General features: G+C 35.6%; 1 protein-coding gene across 1 annotated transcript in view; it reads left to right on the top strand.

The window, feature by feature from the left end:
- TTN (titin) overlaps nucleotides 1–18,890 on the top strand; it is a gene marked incomplete at both ends in the record, with an annotated part of 277,818 nt that overhangs the window by 163,133 nt on the left and 95,795 nt on the right. The window contains 23 exon segments of the mRNA XM_084258850.1: nucleotides 732–803; nucleotides 1,427–1,513; nucleotides 2,324–2,386; nucleotides 2,939–3,028; nucleotides 4,802–4,852; nucleotides 5,426–5,827; nucleotides 6,005–6,283; nucleotides 6,551–6,826; nucleotides 7,003–7,142; nucleotides 7,482–7,608; nucleotides 7,703–7,966; nucleotides 8,246–8,512; nucleotides 8,602–8,865; nucleotides 8,952–9,091; nucleotides 9,271–9,397; nucleotides 9,774–10,040; nucleotides 10,152–10,418; nucleotides 11,251–11,517; nucleotides 11,608–11,747; nucleotides 12,150–12,276; nucleotides 13,070–13,212; nucleotides 17,000–17,123; nucleotides 17,646–17,912. Of these exon segments, the coding sequence (XP_084114976.1) occupies nucleotides 732–803; nucleotides 1,427–1,513; nucleotides 2,324–2,386; nucleotides 2,939–3,028; nucleotides 4,802–4,852; nucleotides 5,426–5,827; nucleotides 6,005–6,283; nucleotides 6,551–6,826; nucleotides 7,003–7,142; nucleotides 7,482–7,608; nucleotides 7,703–7,966; nucleotides 8,246–8,512; nucleotides 8,602–8,865; nucleotides 8,952–9,091; nucleotides 9,271–9,397; nucleotides 9,774–10,040; nucleotides 10,152–10,418; nucleotides 11,251–11,517; nucleotides 11,608–11,747; nucleotides 12,150–12,276; nucleotides 13,070–13,212; nucleotides 17,000–17,123; nucleotides 17,646–17,912 (4,251 nt within the window).

The raw sequence follows: 18,890 nt of genomic DNA, 5'->3' as shown, positions 1-18,890 counted from the left end.
AATTCAGTGTTTTGAAATTTACATTGTTAATAAAGTATAACTAACTGATAATATTCTAAACTAATAACTATTATTTTTCATGATCAAATTGTATAGTAAAGTATATTAGACTGATTACATTCTCTAAATTACATCAAATTACTTTAGCTTAAATTCAGTATTAAGTGTTAGAGTGTAAATAAGATCAACACAACTAATAAATAACAATTTTTAAAAAGTGAGTTTTTTTCCTAGTTATAAAATATTAAAGTAGAAACAAGATATTCAGATGAAGAATCATTTTCTAACACTGTTCTCACATAGAATTATGGAGATGCCTCTGTAACCAAATTACTGATTTGCAGGCTACATTTCTTTAGATATGTACACTTAAGTGTACTTTATAATTATTATAATGTTCTTCATTAAATGATAGTGCTGAATCATTATAGAATTTGTTGCTATTCAAATTATTCATTTTGGGTTTGAGTCATTTTGGCCACAGACTCCTCTTTGAATAGACTTTCTACAGAGTGATAAGTGACTCAGTGCTATTCTAATTTACATGACAATAATCTTTAATTTGTCTTTTTTTAAAAAAGGCATTTTTCTCTTAAATGCTTATTTCCCAGTACATTCCATTGCATGCATTTTCATTTTCCTTGCTTTGTACCTTATTTGCATTTGTCATGCTTATTTGTCATCTTCATTAGTTTGTCTTGGTTTACATATAAACCTTTTTATCTTTTAAGTTCTAAGAAAGAAACCTGAAGAAGAAGAACCTAAAGTAGAACCTAAAAAGTTAGAAAAAGTTAAACCTAAAGGTAGGAATCTCAGCTACAATTTGTGGCATTATCTTTTAACAAAATGGACATTTAACAAAAGGTTTATCTTGTAAACATAAGTGGAGTTAAATATAAACATAGCTTCGTATTTCATCTGTGATGTAATCTGTGTTTTCCATTGTCTGCTTTCTGTTTACTTTTATAATAATACTTTGATAGTAATTCTCAAACCCATTCATGCTGTGCTCTTCATTACTTTGCCAACGAAGTTCTTCCAGTAGAAATTATTCTGAAATAGTAGAGTTAACTGACAAATAACTACCTGGGGGTGTGTCAGCAAATGTCTGACAAAATTTGGGAAGATTTAACTGGGTTTTTTTTTTTTTTTCCATTAACCTGTTCTCAGAGTATATTGATTGGGAGTTATTATGGAAGTGACTTAGGAAGGGAGATTAATGGGGTTAGGTGGGAAGTGGATGGAATAAGGGGAAAAAATAAATTGAGGTAGAATCAAGAAGAGAAAATAGAAAACAATTGATGGAATATAAATTTTTTTTTAGTACCTATTGCATTTTTGAAAAATAAATTACTGATCTGGTTATTTATTTCTAAGTAGTCACATCTTAAAATAACACTAGAAACTAATTTTATTCTCTTTAAAGAACCAGAACCACCTCCAAAAGTTGTTGAAAAAGTTGAAGTGCCTCCAGCTACCAAAGTAGAAAGGAAAGTTCCTGAACGAACAAAAGGTACAAACTTACTGGTACTTTTTAGTTGTTTCTAAAAATGCAAATATGCAACATTTAATATCTCAGTATACTGGCATCAAAATTTGAACATATGATTTTATGGCTTACTTTTCTTTACTGTTTCACTCTCATGTGCAATTAGCTAATGATCACTTAGTTGTAAATAAATAAGTTTTAAACACAAGAAAAATGATTTTATGGGCAACAACATTGGAACAAGAAAATTACTATCTTTTCCATGTATTTTTTTAAATTTTGATATCACTAATTTACTGCACGTTAAGCAAATTAGAAAGTATCATTAGATTTGCAGAGAAGTTTTTTATTTTTGAATTAAATCATTTTTATTGAGGTAATGTTGGTTTACAACACAGTATGTTTTAAAGTTATAGGTTCACACCTCTTCAAATGTATGTTTATCAGATCATGCCACCACCAAAGCACCCTTAATTCTCCACCACAGTTCATTGGGTTACCCCAACCTCCTTTGCTCCTACCTGCACCTTCCCTATCTCATAACCTTCATTCTGTAGTCAAATTTCAGGGGTTTGTATGAGTTTGGTTTTGTCTGTTCCTTAACTTTGTTTCTTTATATTCCTCATATAAGAGAAATTATCTAATGCTTGTCTTTTGCCTCAGCTATTTTGTTTTAAATATAAAATAAAATTAGATCAGATACTTATTTGGTGACTATATGTGTATAAATTTGAATATCTTCCAAGATATGTTAAGTCTGTCCCATTTTGTTTTGAGTTTGTATAAAACTTCAAAAATACTGTGGTAAAGTCCTATCACTGTGAATTATTTTAGTGCCTGAAATTAAGCCAGCAATACCTCTCCCTGGACCTGAACCAAAACCGAAGCCTGAGCCAGGTAAACAACTTTATTCTCATTATCAACCGTATGTTCTCTTTTTTTAAGATTTATTTATTTATGTATACAAGAGCTGGGGTACAGGCCAGAGGGGGCAGAGTGTGAGAGGATTCACCAGAGACAGAATGGGGAGCGCAACAGGTGGATCTACTGAAATACACTGCTGAGGGGAGCAACAGGCGAGTCAGGAGAGGTCTGCTGTGCCATGTGGGTAGCTCCCTGACCGGGGCTCGAACTCATGCTGCAGTGGCTGTGGATAGCTTTGTAGGTTGCATCTTAACTCTTTACACCACCAGGGAGGCCCATCAACAGTATATTCTTTATGCTTCTCTCAAATGGTGTGTACTGTACTGTACATGAAAAGTAAGCAAAAGTCAGTATGCAGGAAATGATTTCAAATAACCCATTATTTGAATTTACAATATTTAACATAACCTATTAGGTAGAGAATATATATAGGATATATTAGATCAAAAAAGGCAAACAGGGCACCATATAAGGTTTTAGAAAATGACTAGGGGATAAATGAATGCATTCGGCATCTCTCTACAGAAGTGAAAACAATCCAACCACCTCCCATGGAGCCCCCACCAGCCCCTGTTGCTGCACCGGTGACAGTGCCTGTGGTTGGAAAGAAAGCAGGTATTTATTCTGTAATTTCATTTTGCTTGCTTGTTTGGGGAGCTTAGTAAAATTATCCGTACTTACAAAAATTGAAGCCCTCTTTATGTTTGAAACATAAAAATCATTTCAACTATGGGGATTTATGATGAGTCCTTAATTAAATCATCTTCATCTCATATTCTTTATAGCTTTCACCCAATGGTGCATTATGTTTTTGATTGGAGTGTACATGGTGACCTACCATTTCTTTCATAACTTTTTGAAATTATGTAGTGAATGTGTTCAAGCCTGGTGAAAACTAATGAGGACAGATACTCTATGAGGACATATGTATAGGAATCCCATGGGGCTTCAAATTTCTTATGTGCCCTGAAGGAATCATCTCTCATTTTCTAAAAATCCTGCATTTTGGGTAATGGAAAAGTTCTGAAAAGGGGTCGTATTTATGGTTGCTGAACATTGCAAATGTACTTAATGAAACTGAATTGTACAGATTAAAGTGATTAAAATGGTAAATTTTATGTTAGGTATATTGTAGTACAATTTTTTTTTTAAGATTGCATAGTTCAACCTTTAAATCTTTGTAAGAATTTAAATCAATAATGATTTTCTTAAATATACTAATAGTGGTATCACTATCTCAAATATAAACTGAGAGTCTTTACTAGTTGTTCATAGCAATTAGAAGTTCATAACTTAGGTGATCTTCTCAAAACCAAAAGTGATTTTATGTGTCAATTATTTTAATGCATCATTTCAATAATCAGCACATATCCTAACTATTTGATCCTTGGCAAGTTACTTAATCTCTTTAGATTTTAATTTCCTAATGTGTAAATTCAGATAATAATTATATCTTCCCCATAGGATTATAGAAAAGACCAAATATATACAAAACCTTTAGCACAGTACTTGGTACATAGTAAGCTTTGTAGAAATATTTGGGTTTTTATTGGTTTTAATGACATGAAACAATATACTATATCCCCTTGACTGATGTTTAATTTTAATATTTACATTTACATATTTTATTATATTTATGATTTGGCCATTATTATTTTAAACTTCAATAATTTAATTTACTCAGTTGTACCTTTTTAGTTCAGAAAAAGATGATACCATACATTGGGCTCATTAAGTATACATAGAAATAAAGCTTTTCCAACTCACACCAAGGGCTGAAGCAAGAGAACTGGTTCTGCAGTTCCACAGCCCCCTTATTAATAATTGAATTAAATGCTAAATGTAAGCACTGTCCTGTTCTGCCTTAGTCCATTGTCAAACTAAAGGAAATCTTCAGAGGAATCCATATGTGTATGGCACATAGATCCTCTTTTTCCTTAATCTACCCTGAATTTGTCTGCTCAATTTAAACACAAAAATAAAGACTTTTGGTAACTTCCATACCATTTTTTTTTATCCTGCACTGACTCCCCCTGCTGACAGAATTTATTTCCTTGGTTCACATAACCAACACATGCATAAGCATATTAAAATACTTCGCATAGCTAAGCAAGAGTAACTCTTCCACATAAGATAAGAGCAAGCCTTCCAGAAACTGAAGAATAAAAACACTTGCTGTGTATGTTCATAATTTAGCTTGATCACATCATTCTCAGAATTTTTCATTTTGGAAATATCAAAGTATTCTCCATGAAGTCATAAATAAAATCAATGTGTCTTATGCATTAATATGTATAATATAGAGCAAGACTCTCCCTACATTGTTTACTACCAAGCAAGAAGTAAATCTCAAAATTGTTTAAATGCTGAGTGTTCTTTTAATTTCAGAAGCCAAAGCACCTAAAGAGGAAGCCACTAAGCCAAAAGGTCCCATCAAAGGTAAGATTCACTTACTTGTACCTATATTGCAACATTTCCCTCTGAGAAATTTTACAGTCAAGATTGTTCCAACAATCTTGTATATGAAAGATGAGAGATGGCAGATTGCATAACAGTCTTTATTATTCTTAACCAGTTCTGCTAAAACTACTACGTATTCTGACAACTCAATTAATATATCTCTAATATCACCCAAGTGGATATTATATATATGACCAACTATTGTTTAACATGATGAACCATAAAAGCTGAGTTTCATCCTTTATGTACTTGATATTTATACATGACAGATAAAACAATTAGACATTCATCTGAACATTTTATAGTGGTTTTAAGACTTGAGAAGATAAAGAACATTTATTAGTCATGGAATCCTTATGCCATCTTAGTTTCCTATATGTAAGAAGGCAGTATAAATTCAATCAACCTTTCAACTGCCTAGTCTTTAATTTTCTCTTCTTGTCTGCTACTTGCTCCATCACTAGTTTTATCCAGCAGGAAGACAAATATGCTGACACTTTTCTGACACTTGTGGAAATGCCAAGTCAACTTTTATACAATATTTTGCTTTAGGTGTAGCCAAAAAGACTCCTTCACCAATAGAAGCTGAAAGGAAAAAATTAAAGCCAGGAAGTGGTGGAGAGAAACCTCCTGATGAAGCCCCGTTCACCTACCAGTTAAAAGCTGTGCCACTGAAGTTTGTGAAAGAAATCAAAGACATTGTCTTGACTGAAGCAGAGTCAGTTGGCTCTTCTGCAATCTTTGAATGTTTAGTCTCCCCCTCCACTGCAATTACAACCTGGATGAAAGATGGTAGCAATATCCGTGAGAGCCCAAAGCACAGATTCATCGCAGATGGTAAAGACAGAAAGCTGCATATCATTGACGTTCAGCTTTCTGATGCTGGTGAATACACCTGTGTTCTACGTTTGGGAAATAAAGAGAAGACCTCCACGGCTAAACTTGTTGTTGAAGGTAATTTCTGGTCTTTGGAATATGGTCTATATTAAACTTGAACACCATAAACCTCAGTAGCAACTCTTATTGTAATGTTAGACAAAACTTCTCAATTCCAAATTTTATTTCATTGAAAATATTGTCTGCTTTGAAAAATCTCTGCAGATTTTTAACACAGAAATTCTTGTTCTATAGAACTTCCTGTGCGTTTTGTAAAAACCCTTGAAGAGGAAGTCACAGTGGTCAAAGGACAGCCATTGTACTTGAGCTGTGAGTTAAACAAGGAGCGCGACGTGGTCTGGAGGAAGGATGGGAAGATTGTGACGGAGAAACCTGGCAAAATTGTGCCTGGCGTCATTGGCTTGTTACGGGCCCTGACCATCAATGACGCAGATGACTTCGATGCTGGGACATACACAGTCACTGTGGAAAACACTGACAACCTGCACTGTTCATCTTGCGTGAAAGTAGTAGGTAAGCACTATGCTCTAGACTTTGTTCTGCTTATTATAACACTGAGTAAATGGAAGAGAGGATTTTATTTCCCCGTATCAAAATATCAGCTGTCTCTTCTTTATGGGGGGGAGTAAAAATGAGGGGGAAGAATATTAGTATACCATAGTAGATAGATGAATGATGTCCAGTTTTGAGAATTTTCTTCTATTTCTGAAATTTTCTAAAGAAGTTATTTATATTACTTATTCAGATGATAATTATTTTTCTAACCCCATTTTCATACAGAGGTCATTAGAGACTGGCTGGTGAAACCCCTACGAGATCAGCATGTGAAACCTAAGGGGACAGCTGTTTTCAGCGGTATTATAGCAAGGGAAACTCCAAACATTAAGTGGTACAAAGGCTATGATGAAATCCCCTTGGAACCAAATGATAAGACAGAGATACTGAAGGATGGAAAGTATATATACCTCAAAGTTAAGAATGCTACACCAGAAGATATTGATGAATACGCAGTGGAAATAGAAGGGAAAAGATATCCTGCAAAGCTGACACTTGGAGGTAAAAAATCTTAACTTTACTCTAAAAGATAAGTTTGTATGTATAAAAGGCAATAACACATACACACACACATGCACATACACAAACCAAAAAAAAAAAGAGAGCAAGAAAACAGGAAAGCAAAGCATTGGTGGATTATTTAAAGCATTATGGTGTTTCATCTCTAACCAATACAGATCGTGAAGTTGAGTTGCTTAAACCAATAGAGGATGTTACCATTTATGAGAAAGAAAGTGCAAGCTTTGATGCAGAAATCTCAGAGGAAGATGTTCCTGGGGAATGGAAACTAAAGGGAGAACTTCTAAGGCCCTCACCTGTGAGTAATGCCCCAATTTTAAGCTGTTAACCATATAAAACCACTAATTTCTGTATTCAGATTTGACATTCAGATTTGGTTCAATAATAACAAGTTACTTCATGTTTCCAACGTTGAAGAGGAAGAAATGTGATGCACTAGTAATAGACAGCTTGAGCACTTTTTAAGAAATTTATGTCAAGACATTTTTATTTACTTTTATTAGTACTAGAGTTTAAAATGCTATGGAAATTGAAAATGCAATAAAGAAATAAAATGCTCTGGAAATCTGTGTCTGTAAAATTTCTCCTCTAGAGAATTTATCTCACTTAAATGTTAACTAAATCTGTTGTTCTTCAGACTTGTGAAATCAAAGCAGAAGGTGGAAAACGCTTCTTAACCTTGCACAAAGTCAAACTGGACCAGGCTGGTGAAGTCCTTTACCAGGCATTTAATGTAGTCACCACTGCCATTCTGACAGTGAAAGGTACGGGACTTTTAGGACTCATGATGGCATGTGCTCAACTTCATTCCATGTCCTCTGCATTCTGACAACCTCCTGCTTCATGTTTAAATTTCAGAAATCGAACTTGACTTTGCTGTGCCCCTGGAGGATGTCACTGTTCCAGAACGACGACAAGCTCGATTTGAATGTGTCCTTACTCGAGAGGCAAATGTTATATGGTCTAAAGGACCTGACATAATCAAGGCATCTGACAAATTTGATATCATTGCCGATGGAAAGAAACACATTCTCGTTATCAATAACTCCCAATTTGATGATGAGGGGGTCTATACTGCTGAGGTGGATGGCAAGAAGACCTCTGCACGATTGTTTGTCACAGGTAAGAGTTGTTGAGATCAGACTGTGTCCCACGTGACTTTTAAGCTAGAATACCAAGTTTTAATAGCTCTCAGTTGACAATCAGCACCATGATTTTTCTTCCCATTGCCACCAAAATGACCACCTTATTTTTTTTTTTTTTTTTGCGTAGAAGATAGCTCCATTTAAAAAGATGAATAAATAGATACCATGTGAAATAGAATATTTTCCCCCATTCAGGTTAGAATATATTTGAAAGTGAGTTGTGTTTCTGAGCCCATTTTCTGTGCTTCCATTGCAGGTATTAGATTGAAATTCATATCACCTCTTGAGGATCAAACAGTGAAAGAAGGTGAAACAGCAACTTTTGTTTGTGAACTTTCTCATGAAAAAATGCACGTTGTCTGGTTCAAAAATGATGCCAAACTTCACACAAGCAGAACTGTAGTCATCTCATCTGAGGGCAAGACTCACAAATTGGAAATGAGAGAAGTGACACTGGATGATATATCCCAGATAAAAGCTCAAGTCAAGGACTTGAGTTCCACAGCAAACCTAAAGGTCTTAGGTAAATGTAACAAGATGACCATTTAGAGGGGACTGGGCAGTCGTTAAATATTTCACAATTCTAACTCTTGTTTTAAATGTGTTTTACAGAAGCTGATCCCTACTTCACTCTGAAATTACATGACAAAACTGGAGTGGAGAAGAATGAGATCATTCTCAAGTGTGAAGTGAGCAAAGATGTGCCAGTGAAATGGTTTAAAGATGGCGAAGAAATTGTACCTTCACCCAAATACTCCATCAAGTCAGATGGGCTCCGCCGCATCCTAAAAATCAAAAAGGCAGATTTTGCAGATAAAGGCGAATATGTGTGTGACTGTGGCACAGACAAGACAAAAGCAAATGTTAATGTTGAGGGTGAGTTGCTCAAAATGTTCAATATACCCTATCTGAACCTGCAGCTATTTGTTCAGTCATTCTAACAAAATTCTGTATCATTTCAGCTCGACTAATAAAAGTGGAAAAGCCTCTGTATGGAGTAGAAGTGTTTGTTGGTGAAACAGCACGCTTTGAAATTGAACTTTCAGAACCAGATGTCCATGGTCAATGGATGCTAAAAGGAGAACCTTTAACTGCTTCCCCTGTAAGCCAAGATTATCTGATCTCATGGGGGTGGGGGGGGATGCTTGGTTGTTTAGGGAGGAAAAAAATACACTTCTGATATGAAATCTCTTGCTGATCAGAAAGACTCTTGAAGGAATCAGTAAGAATAGCCATTTATGAAAATGTCATGTTTTTCTTTCTACCCCTCTCTCCAAAAAGGACTGTGAAATCATTGAAGATGGGAAGAAGCATATTCTGGTCCTGTACAACTGCCAACTGCCTATGACCGGACAGGTCTCCTTCCAGGCTGCCAATGTTAAGTCTTCAGCCAAACTGAAAGTGAAAGGTATGCTCAGCTTTTCAAGTCACCCTTTTGTATTTTCTTTTTTTTTTTTAAAGATTTATTTATTTGTGCATACGAGAGCTGGGATATAGGCCAGAGGGACCAGAACAGACTGACTGACTGAAATACACTGCTGAGGGGAGCAGCAGGCAAGGCAGGAGAGGTCCGCTGTGCCATGTGTGTAGCTCCCTGGTCGGGGATTGAACCCGTGCTGCGGGGGCTGCAGATAGCTTCATAAGTTGTGTCTTAACCCCTTGCGCCACCAGGGAGGCCCTCTTTTGTATTTTCTTTATGAGACTTTCTTATATGAGACCTGGAATTGACCAGGCATCATGCATGGAAGCATATTCTGACTTCATCCACCATCCTCTTCTTTCAGAATTGCCACTTATATTCATCACCCCTCTCAGCGATGTAAAAGTCTTTGAGAAAGATGAGGCTCGGTTTGAGTGTGAGGTATCCAGGGAGCCCAAAACATTCCGTTGGCTAAAAGGAACCCAGGAAATCGCAGGTGATGACAAATTTGAGCTTTTAAAGGATGGCACTCGACATTCGATGGTGATCAAATCAGCAGCTTTTGAAGATGAAGCAAAATATATTTTTGAAGCTGAAGATAAGCACACTAGTGGCAAACTGATCATCGAAGGTAAGTATTTGTATCAGACCACCTTTCAGTAATTTTTTGATGCACCTTTTATTTTTTATTTCTTCTTTAAAGTGCTGGAATGAATGAGTTATTGGGTTTTTTCCTTAATAGGAATCCGGCTCAAATTCCTCACCCCACTCAAGGATGTAACAGCCAAAGAGAGGGAAAGTGCAGTGTTCACCGTGGAGCTGTCCCATGATAACATCCCAGTGAGCTGGTTCAAGAACGACAAGCGCCTGCACACCAGCAAGTTGGTCTCAATGCACGATGAAGGAAAAACTCATTCGATCACGTTCAAAGATCTCTCTCTTGATGATACCTCTCAAATAAAAGTAGAAGCTATGGGGATAAGCTCAGAAGCTAAACTCACTGTGCTGGGTAGGGGTTTTTTCAATTTAATTTTGTTACATTAAATTTGTGGAGTATCTATTATAAAAGATAGTCATCCTCCAAGTGTTATAGTGCTTGAAAGTAGCTCCTGACCTTAAAAAACTATCCCAGATCAGATTTATTTCTAAAATCTTTTCACCTAAAAATATGAGGAATTTAAAGCAATGAAGACTGAGGCTCACTAAACAGCAAGCTAAAATCAGATTTAAAAATGCTTCATTAGAAAAAACCCTTCCTGTCATTTTTAAAATGGGAATAAAAAATACTTTCTATCTTCTCACTTTATCAAAACTATTTCAAAAAAAATGTTTTTCAAGTTTCTAATAAGAGAAAACACAGAACTTATATTACTAAGCATTCATTTAATGTTTGGTCCCTTAATATCAAGCAGATTACATGTGAAGTCTAACATGTAGAAACTATTAAAACCAAACTAATTTAATATAAGAAAAACTAATAATGTTAATCTGAAATTTAAAGGTAAACCAGATAGAATAGATTTGCTAGGAAATTGGAAATTTTGCTGGAAAATGAGGTAACGCATATTTATAAGTAAAGCTAAATTTCAGCACCTTTTAAAATACTGTTAATAAAATACTTCAAACATAACATAGATGGATTAGATCTTGACAAATGCCATGCATTGATTTCCTTCCTAACATTTAGAGAATGTATGAACATAAACATTTTAAATTAGTGAAAGTTTGGTACAATTTTAAATATACCCAGAACTCTGAGAGTTGAGTCTTAAACCTTCCAAGAGGATTGGCAGTCCCCTAGTTGGCTAATGAATTATTTTTTCTTTACACTTTACTTGCAGAGGGAGATCCTTACTTCACAGGAAAACTTCAAGATTACACTGCTGTGGAGAAAGATGAAGTGATTCTGCAGTGTGAAATCAGCAAAGAAAATGCACCAGTGAAATGGTTTAAAGATGGAAAGGAAATAAAGCCATCTAAAAATGTTGTTATTAAGTCAGATGGCAAGAAGCGCATGCTAATTCTAAAGAAACCCTTAAAATCAGATATTGGACAGTATACCTGTGACTGTGGGACAGATCAGACCTCAGGAAAGCTTGACATTGAGGGTAAGGAAATTTCCATGAGTTTCATTGCTGAAGCTGCTGGGGTTATACCTGCCAGAGGCCACTAACATATGCTGACCTTCACTTTTCTAGATCGGGAAATTAAACTGGTGCGACCCCTGCACAGTGTGGAGGTGACAGAGACTGAGACAGCTCGCTTTGAAACTGAAATCTCCGAGGAGGAGATTCATGCCAACTGGAAACTCAAGGGAGAGGCACTGCTCCAAACACCTGTAAGGCTATTTCTGAACTTGTCAACACCCAGAAGAGGCATGTGAAAGAGAAAAGGACAGGCAAAAAGTCAGACTGCACCCAGGGCAATTAAAACAGTCTCAGGCTCTCTATCAGACCTTAAAACAGAATCATAGGGACTACCACCGGGCCCCGCAAGCTCCCCTGTATTATTTTTGACCCAGTATAATGAGTACAAGTCTTAGATATTCTGTGATGCCACTAATTGGTTCAGAATTATACAAGTGAAATAAACATTGTATTTGCACACTTCACAAAAAAAAATCAAAATTATATCAAGTCTCTTCACCAGTTATTGGTGGCATTCTTTTCATTGTTCTATTCTCTGAAAAAAACATCAAAAGGATGATTTCTTATGAAACCTTTTCTGTCTTTTGACATAGGACTGTGAGATCAAAGAAGAAGGCAAAATACACTTCCTTATCCTGCACAACTGTCGCGTGGACCAGACCGGTGGGGTGGACTTCCAAGCGGCCAATGTTAAATCTAGTGCCCACCTTCGAGTAAAACGTAAGTTTTATGTTTCTATTGAGAATTCAGTATATACACTTTTCAGAAAATGAATGGGAATGGGGTTAATTGGAATCATTTAATTTATTAGAAAGTATTATTCACGTACAGAAATGGCTTTCTTGTCTATACTGCTTTGATAGTCTAATATCCATATGTTTCAATTCTAAAGTTTTGGAAGTGTCCTTGGCTTTGCTATTTGATCAAAAGAAATATAAGCAAGCCAGAGTCTCCTACTTTGCAATCTTGTCATTCAAAGTATATGTACATATAATAAGTAAAAAACTTAGAACCTCTAAAGCCCACATCCCTGAAGAGCTGTGTAACTATAGCTATGAGGAAAAACTTTGCTGTGTGGGCATTTAGACTCCCAGGCTGGGACCATCAGGCTAACATTTTTGGAAAGCGCGAAGTGTTTGATGGATTTGGACAGGCTATGTGATGGAGGGGCCCTTGTCCTCTCCCAATCAGAGTCTTAGTTATTTTGGAAGTCACATACCTTATGTAGCAAGAGGAACTTGATGCCTGGCAGAGAGACAGATGCAGAGCAAATTTCTCACTGACCTTGAACATTAGAACGAAAGGGCCCCTACAAATAACCGCTCGCCGGCCACCAGCTCTCCCCTTCTCAGCACCGCCGGGCCAAGTTCACATGGGAGTTAAAATACAGGCCAGTCCTGTGACTCTTTCCTTCTTGAAGAAAGCAACCATGGAGATTAATAACTAAATTTGTATCTGCTCTTTTGGAATTATAAAATGAGTAATCCAAAGCTGTTTCCATCTTCTCAAAAAGCACGAGTTATTGGGATTCTGAGGCCTCTGAAGGATGTCACAGTGACAGCAGGGGAAACAGCCACCTTTGACTGTGAGCTCTCTTACGAGGACATCCCAGTGGAGTGGTATCTCAAAGGGGTGAAGTTAGAGCCCAGCGATAAGGTAAGAAGCAGGGTCTGGTCACCTTGTCTTGCTTTTCCTTTTCTCCCCGGTTCTTCTGTCTCCTCTTTATGTTCCTTACCCTTTGTTCATTCTACTATGTCTCCTCTCCTTTCCTTTTCTCCACCCTACTCTAGCCTGATTTCTACTGAAATTATAAAGTAGATTCTTCAGACTTTTTGTTGGATTTAATTTGATGATATTTTTATTGAGAGGGATATAACATTTTCAAATGCAATCCAATTCCAGTTTTTTGAAACACTCATTAGCTGTCAATGGTTGATTAACTAGAAAACAGGAAGGAACAAAAATGCCTTCTGAGTGGCTGCACTGTGACACCGTGCATCTTAAGGTCTATAGCTAATTCTCTCCATGCTATGTAGTGTTCTGCATATAAGGGGATTAAGAAGAGAGGGTTGAAATTCCATTTCAGGCAGGAGATCAAGTAGTGGAGATAACTTCTAGGCAGATTTGCTCTTCAAGCATTTCTCCAAAGTTATTTTTAACCCTCAAGTGCTTTGAGCCGTGCAAATTCTGGAATGCAAGTGGGAACTATTTAAAGTGCAACTGATGGCACCAACAAGAGAAAAGGTTCTTGATTATCTACCATGCATGCACAAATATACTTTAAGAAGTTTTAGGAAATAACTAAATTTGTATGTTAACTTTCTATGCCCAAGAATTTACCCATAGATAAAAATTGAAGTAATTGTTCAGATAAAATACAATGTACCTAAGGTGACTATGTGTTTTTCCTCGAAACAAATGTGTTTAAATTATCTTGATAATTCACCATTAACTTTGAATTGTTGAAATATGTATATATAGAATCTTTCCTACATGAGTTGGAAATAAAGCACAGGGCAGCACATTTTTCTATGTTATTTTTTCCATTATTTAAAAAACAATATCTGAAATATCAAGCCTTCAGTACAAATCAAATTTTGAAGACATAAAGGAATACAATTTAAAAATATTCAGTTTAACAAGGAGCCACAAAGTTGATTAAAGAATTAGAAGGCAATGCCTTTGAACAATTGTTCTAAAACAAACAAAAACTAAATTAAACTGATTAATTAAACTGATTAAAGGGTAATTCAGTCATAGTCCTGAGGTCCTCTGCCTGTTTATTATAATAACAATAATAGCTGATTGGTTGCATTCTCTAAGGAGGGTTAAAAAAAAAAACAGCAGATGAGTCAAATTGCAGAATTTTGAAATTGCAAATATGAGAATTACGTTACATATTAGGAAACCTCCTTATGGTAAAGTTTTCTAAATAGTGAACTTGCTGATAGGGTCATCATCTTCACTTCAAGTTTGATGCTTTAAACTATACATTTGTCCTGACAAGGGTGATTTAATTCCTTTCATGTCAATACAGAGAGTTAGTTCACTTTCCAAGCTCCTTTATATATCTATAAATTCAGGATTTGAGTATAGAAACACTGTTTAAAGACAAATGATAATTTTTCTAGTAAGCCCATTTATTAAAAGATGTCTTGGTTCAATGTAACACTACACTATTTTAATTTAAAATGTAGACTTCTAAAAATCTTATTCACTTTTCATTTTCTCAAAAATAAAAATCTCTTCTTGTCACTAAACTTTTTTTCTGGGATTAGAAAAGATTACCTTGCTATAAATCTGTGGTTCCCTTTGGTCTCTGTTGGCAGAGGAATTTTAATCCTTTAATCTAGCCACCCAAAATACTTTAACCTTTTGTGAACTTACATTACTTAAATATCTCTTTTTTTTAAAAAAAGAATTTAAATATAAACTGTAAAGTAATAGCCATTTTATTTCATTTTGCATGTTTTATCTAAATTAAGTCTATCAGAACAAACATTATTTCAACTTAATTCATTAGTTTCATCTTCCCTGCAAAATGTTTAACCTCCAAAACCTACATCAACCAACAATCAAAAACAGGTTATTGGAATAGCAAATCAGGACAGAAAATTTGAAAAATGAGTTGTTTTCCTTTGGTCATCCATCTAAGTCAGTTAAGTCCTTAATGACCTGTAGTAATTTTGCATTTTAGCTTTAGGCACTTGGTCACTGTTATGATGTAGATTGTGTTATACAATAATCTTCCATTCTAAGTTAACAATGCTTTTAAAGAATAACCCCTAATATTATCCTTACATAATTCACCACAAAATCTTCAGCAATGGGGCCTCCCCGGTAGCGCAGCTGTTGAGCACTGGGTTGCGAAGCTGCCTGCGGCCTCTGCAGCGCCGGTTCGATCCCCGGCTGCTCCCCGGCCACCGGAGGAGGGTCCCACATGGCGCGCAGACCTCTCCTGCCGCCCGCTGCTCCCCTCAGCAGTGTACTTCGGTCCTTCTGCCTGCTCTGCTCCCCGCTCTGGCTCTGGTGAATTCTCTCACCCTCCCGCGCTTCTGACTGTACCCAGTGCATGTATAAACAAAACAAACAAATAAATAAATAAATAAATAAATAACATGCCTCTATAAAAAAAAAAATCTTCAGCATTGATTTTATTGGTTTAACTTTACAAAATATGTCAGTTTTCCCTTTTTTTTTCAGACATAGTCACAGTACATTGTAAATGAGCCATTTTTTTAAGAACCACTGTGTTCTGAGCCAAGTGCTTGGTAACAGAGTACTCTATGGTTGCCTCAGAGGAATTCAAATGTCACCTCAGAGGAATTCAAATGTAACACAAGATGTCAAGGGACAAGATATATATGTGGGTTGGGTAGAATCTGGGATCCTTTTCTTAATAGTCCAAGTGCAAAATTTATATTCAAAATAATATTGAATCATTACAAAAACAGTATTTTCCCATTCAAATCTCATGGCCTTGAATAAAAAGCTGTGTTTCTAAGACATCTTTTTTTTCCCCTTTTTTATGTTTATTTCCCCTCATTATGTTCTTGGCATTTCTCAGTTACTATGGGAGTTACATAAATAATCATACTACCTCTCAATTAAGGAAAATCTTTAGATAAAACCCTTTTTATTCCCAACTCTTCCTTTTACATCAGCATAATAAATAGTTCTACTGATAAAAACTTTCACATTTTTCTTAATGCTAAATACACTCTTAAGCAGTGCAAAATCAAATTTGTTGTCAGGATATAATGTCTTATGACATTCTAGATGGTAAACCTACAAGAATTGCCAATAATCTTATTACTGTCAGAATAACCCTGTCTGTACCTTCCTGATACCTGATTTCCCAGTTCTGAGGTACAAACACATAACTATAAAGAAGAGTCAACATCTTCATAGGCATTTTTGAACAAGATTAAGAAATTTCATGCTTTATTTTAATCACAGGTTTAGTCGGTTAACAAAATAATTTTAATTGCCAAAATAAATGGGAAGAAAACTTCTAACAAATGGCATATACTTTACATTTAGAACATAAGGTTTATAAGGTTCATGCATAAAGTTTACCAAATGCAATCATTTTCTTGCTTCCATTCATGATTTAGCTTTTCTAACTTTTTCCTTCCATTCTGCTGCTATATATATTTTTTCATATATTTAAAAGCACCAAAAAGACCAGAAATATAAGCAGAAATTTGCCTAGATATTTCAAGGTCACCTAGTAATTATGAAAGCTTGTATTTTCCTTATAAGATTCCAAACTATTGAGTAAAATCATTTTCAAGTACGTAAGTGCTATATATATAAAATCAAAAAGCAACTTGGAAGGCACTCTGTCAAACTGTTTACCTAAATGAATTAAATGGACCTATGTATATTAGATTGCTGTTTCATGTATTCATATATTTCATATATTCTTCAACTGTACTAGGTGGTCACCCGTTCAGATGGAAAAGTTCACACACTTACTCTAAGGGATGTAAAGTTAGAAGATGCTGGAGAAGTCCAACTAACAGCAAAAGATTTCAAAACTCAAGCCAACCTCTTTGTGAAAGGTAATTACAGGCCTTTTTTTAAAAGCCTGTATCATACAGAGATTCATAAATAATGCCAACTCTCAATTACTTTTATATAATGAATATACCATAGATCATTAAAATCCACCAAATATCTGCAAATTTAGTTGTACTCTTTTGATCTGATAAAATGCTTCATAAGGGTCAAAATTAACTAAAATAATTTTTATTTCTTTACTGTCCCCATTGTTTTTATTGCAGTCAATAAGTAGCCAGGGGGAAATGATATACTATAAAACTAATTATCAACTTATTAACTAAAAATTGGCTATTATTTCATTGACATTACATGTTTATAAAAGTAATTTTCCTCTGTGTGTACAAATAATGATGAAACACCATTATTAGAGGAAATCATCTAAGTGGAATCAAATCTTACAAATGAAACTTAAAAATAGAAAAAGCCCTGGAGGTTCCAGAGGGCAAAAAAGTTGAGGAGGTACTGAAACTCTTGGAGAAGGGAAGAAGCAATATCTTAGCTAATTAGTATGATTCTTTCAGAACCCCCAGTTGAATTCACTAAGCCTCTAGAAGACCAGACGGTCGAAGAGGAAGCTACTGCTGTACTAGAGTGTGAAGTATCCAGAGAAAATGCTAAAGTGAAATGGTTCAAAAATGGAACAGAGATTCTCAAAAACAAGAAGTATGAAATTGTTGCTGATGGCAGGGTCAGAAAACTTATCATACATGGCTGTACCCCAGAGGATATTAAAACATACACTTGTGACGCTAAAGATTTTAAGACTTCCTGTAATCTGAACGTCCTGCGTAAGTATTCTTCTTGCACAGGACTTTTCATTTGCAATTCTTTGATAATAGAAAAACACTTTTTGCATGTCCTCTTGGCCTAACTGCATTTCTTGGCAACTTGTATCTTCAGTATTGACTTAACTTGATCCTTTGTGTGTTTTTAGAAAAAAGTCTTTCTGCTACATCTGGTCTAACAAGGATGTTTGATCACTTTTGCTGTGCTGAATAATGATAGATGTGTTCTTTGTCTACCTGGGATAAACCCTCTGTAGGGATATCTTGACACAGATGAAGGACAAATTGAATTAGAAAGACATGAAGGGAGCCTTGGTTTAAAGAAAGAAAGAAAGAAAGAAAGAAAGAAAGAAAGAAAAGAAAGTGAAAGCATTTCCATTTGGGAGGAAATTGGTAGAGGTTTGCTGTAATACAATAAAGCCCATTCACATAATGCAGTCTGTGAGAATAAGAATGGCTAAGAAGATGGAGCAAAGTCTGGAGTCCTGTAAATGAAGAGAACACTAATGCTTTTCAGCATTACTTCTTTCTCTTGAAAAACACAACCCCTTTTTCCAAAATGCCATCTGCTGTCTTGTTTCATTTCATTCATTGTCCAATGATAACATTTTTTTTCAGGGTGTATTTTTGTGCGATAGTTGCTATTTGGTTTAGTTGCATCCATCTGTCCACAGTTCCAAAATAGTGGCTTTGAGTGTGCTTCCATGCGTCTTGTATTGCTCTATTCTTTTCACTTTATAGCTGTCGTGCTTTAATTTATGACAGAGTAGCTTCTTTGGTCTCCTTCTTCCCTTGGTCATCTATTTTATCTCCACTCCAAGAAGGCTCAGCTGCAATTAGCATTTCTCCAAGCCAATGAGGCAGCATTTGCATTTCAGAAAGTCACTGATCAAGAAAGATCATCTTAAAAAAAAAAAGATCATCTTGGGAAGGACTCACAAGAGCCCCTAGAAGAAAGAAGGGCAAGGGGGCAGCTCTCCC

This window comes from Talpa europaea, assembly GCF_964194135.1.
Source record: "Talpa europaea genome assembly, chromosome: 1".
Lineage (NCBI taxonomy): Eukaryota > Metazoa > Chordata > Mammalia > Eulipotyphla > Talpidae > Talpa > Talpa europaea.
This window is presented reverse-complemented; position numbering and strand designations above follow the sequence as displayed.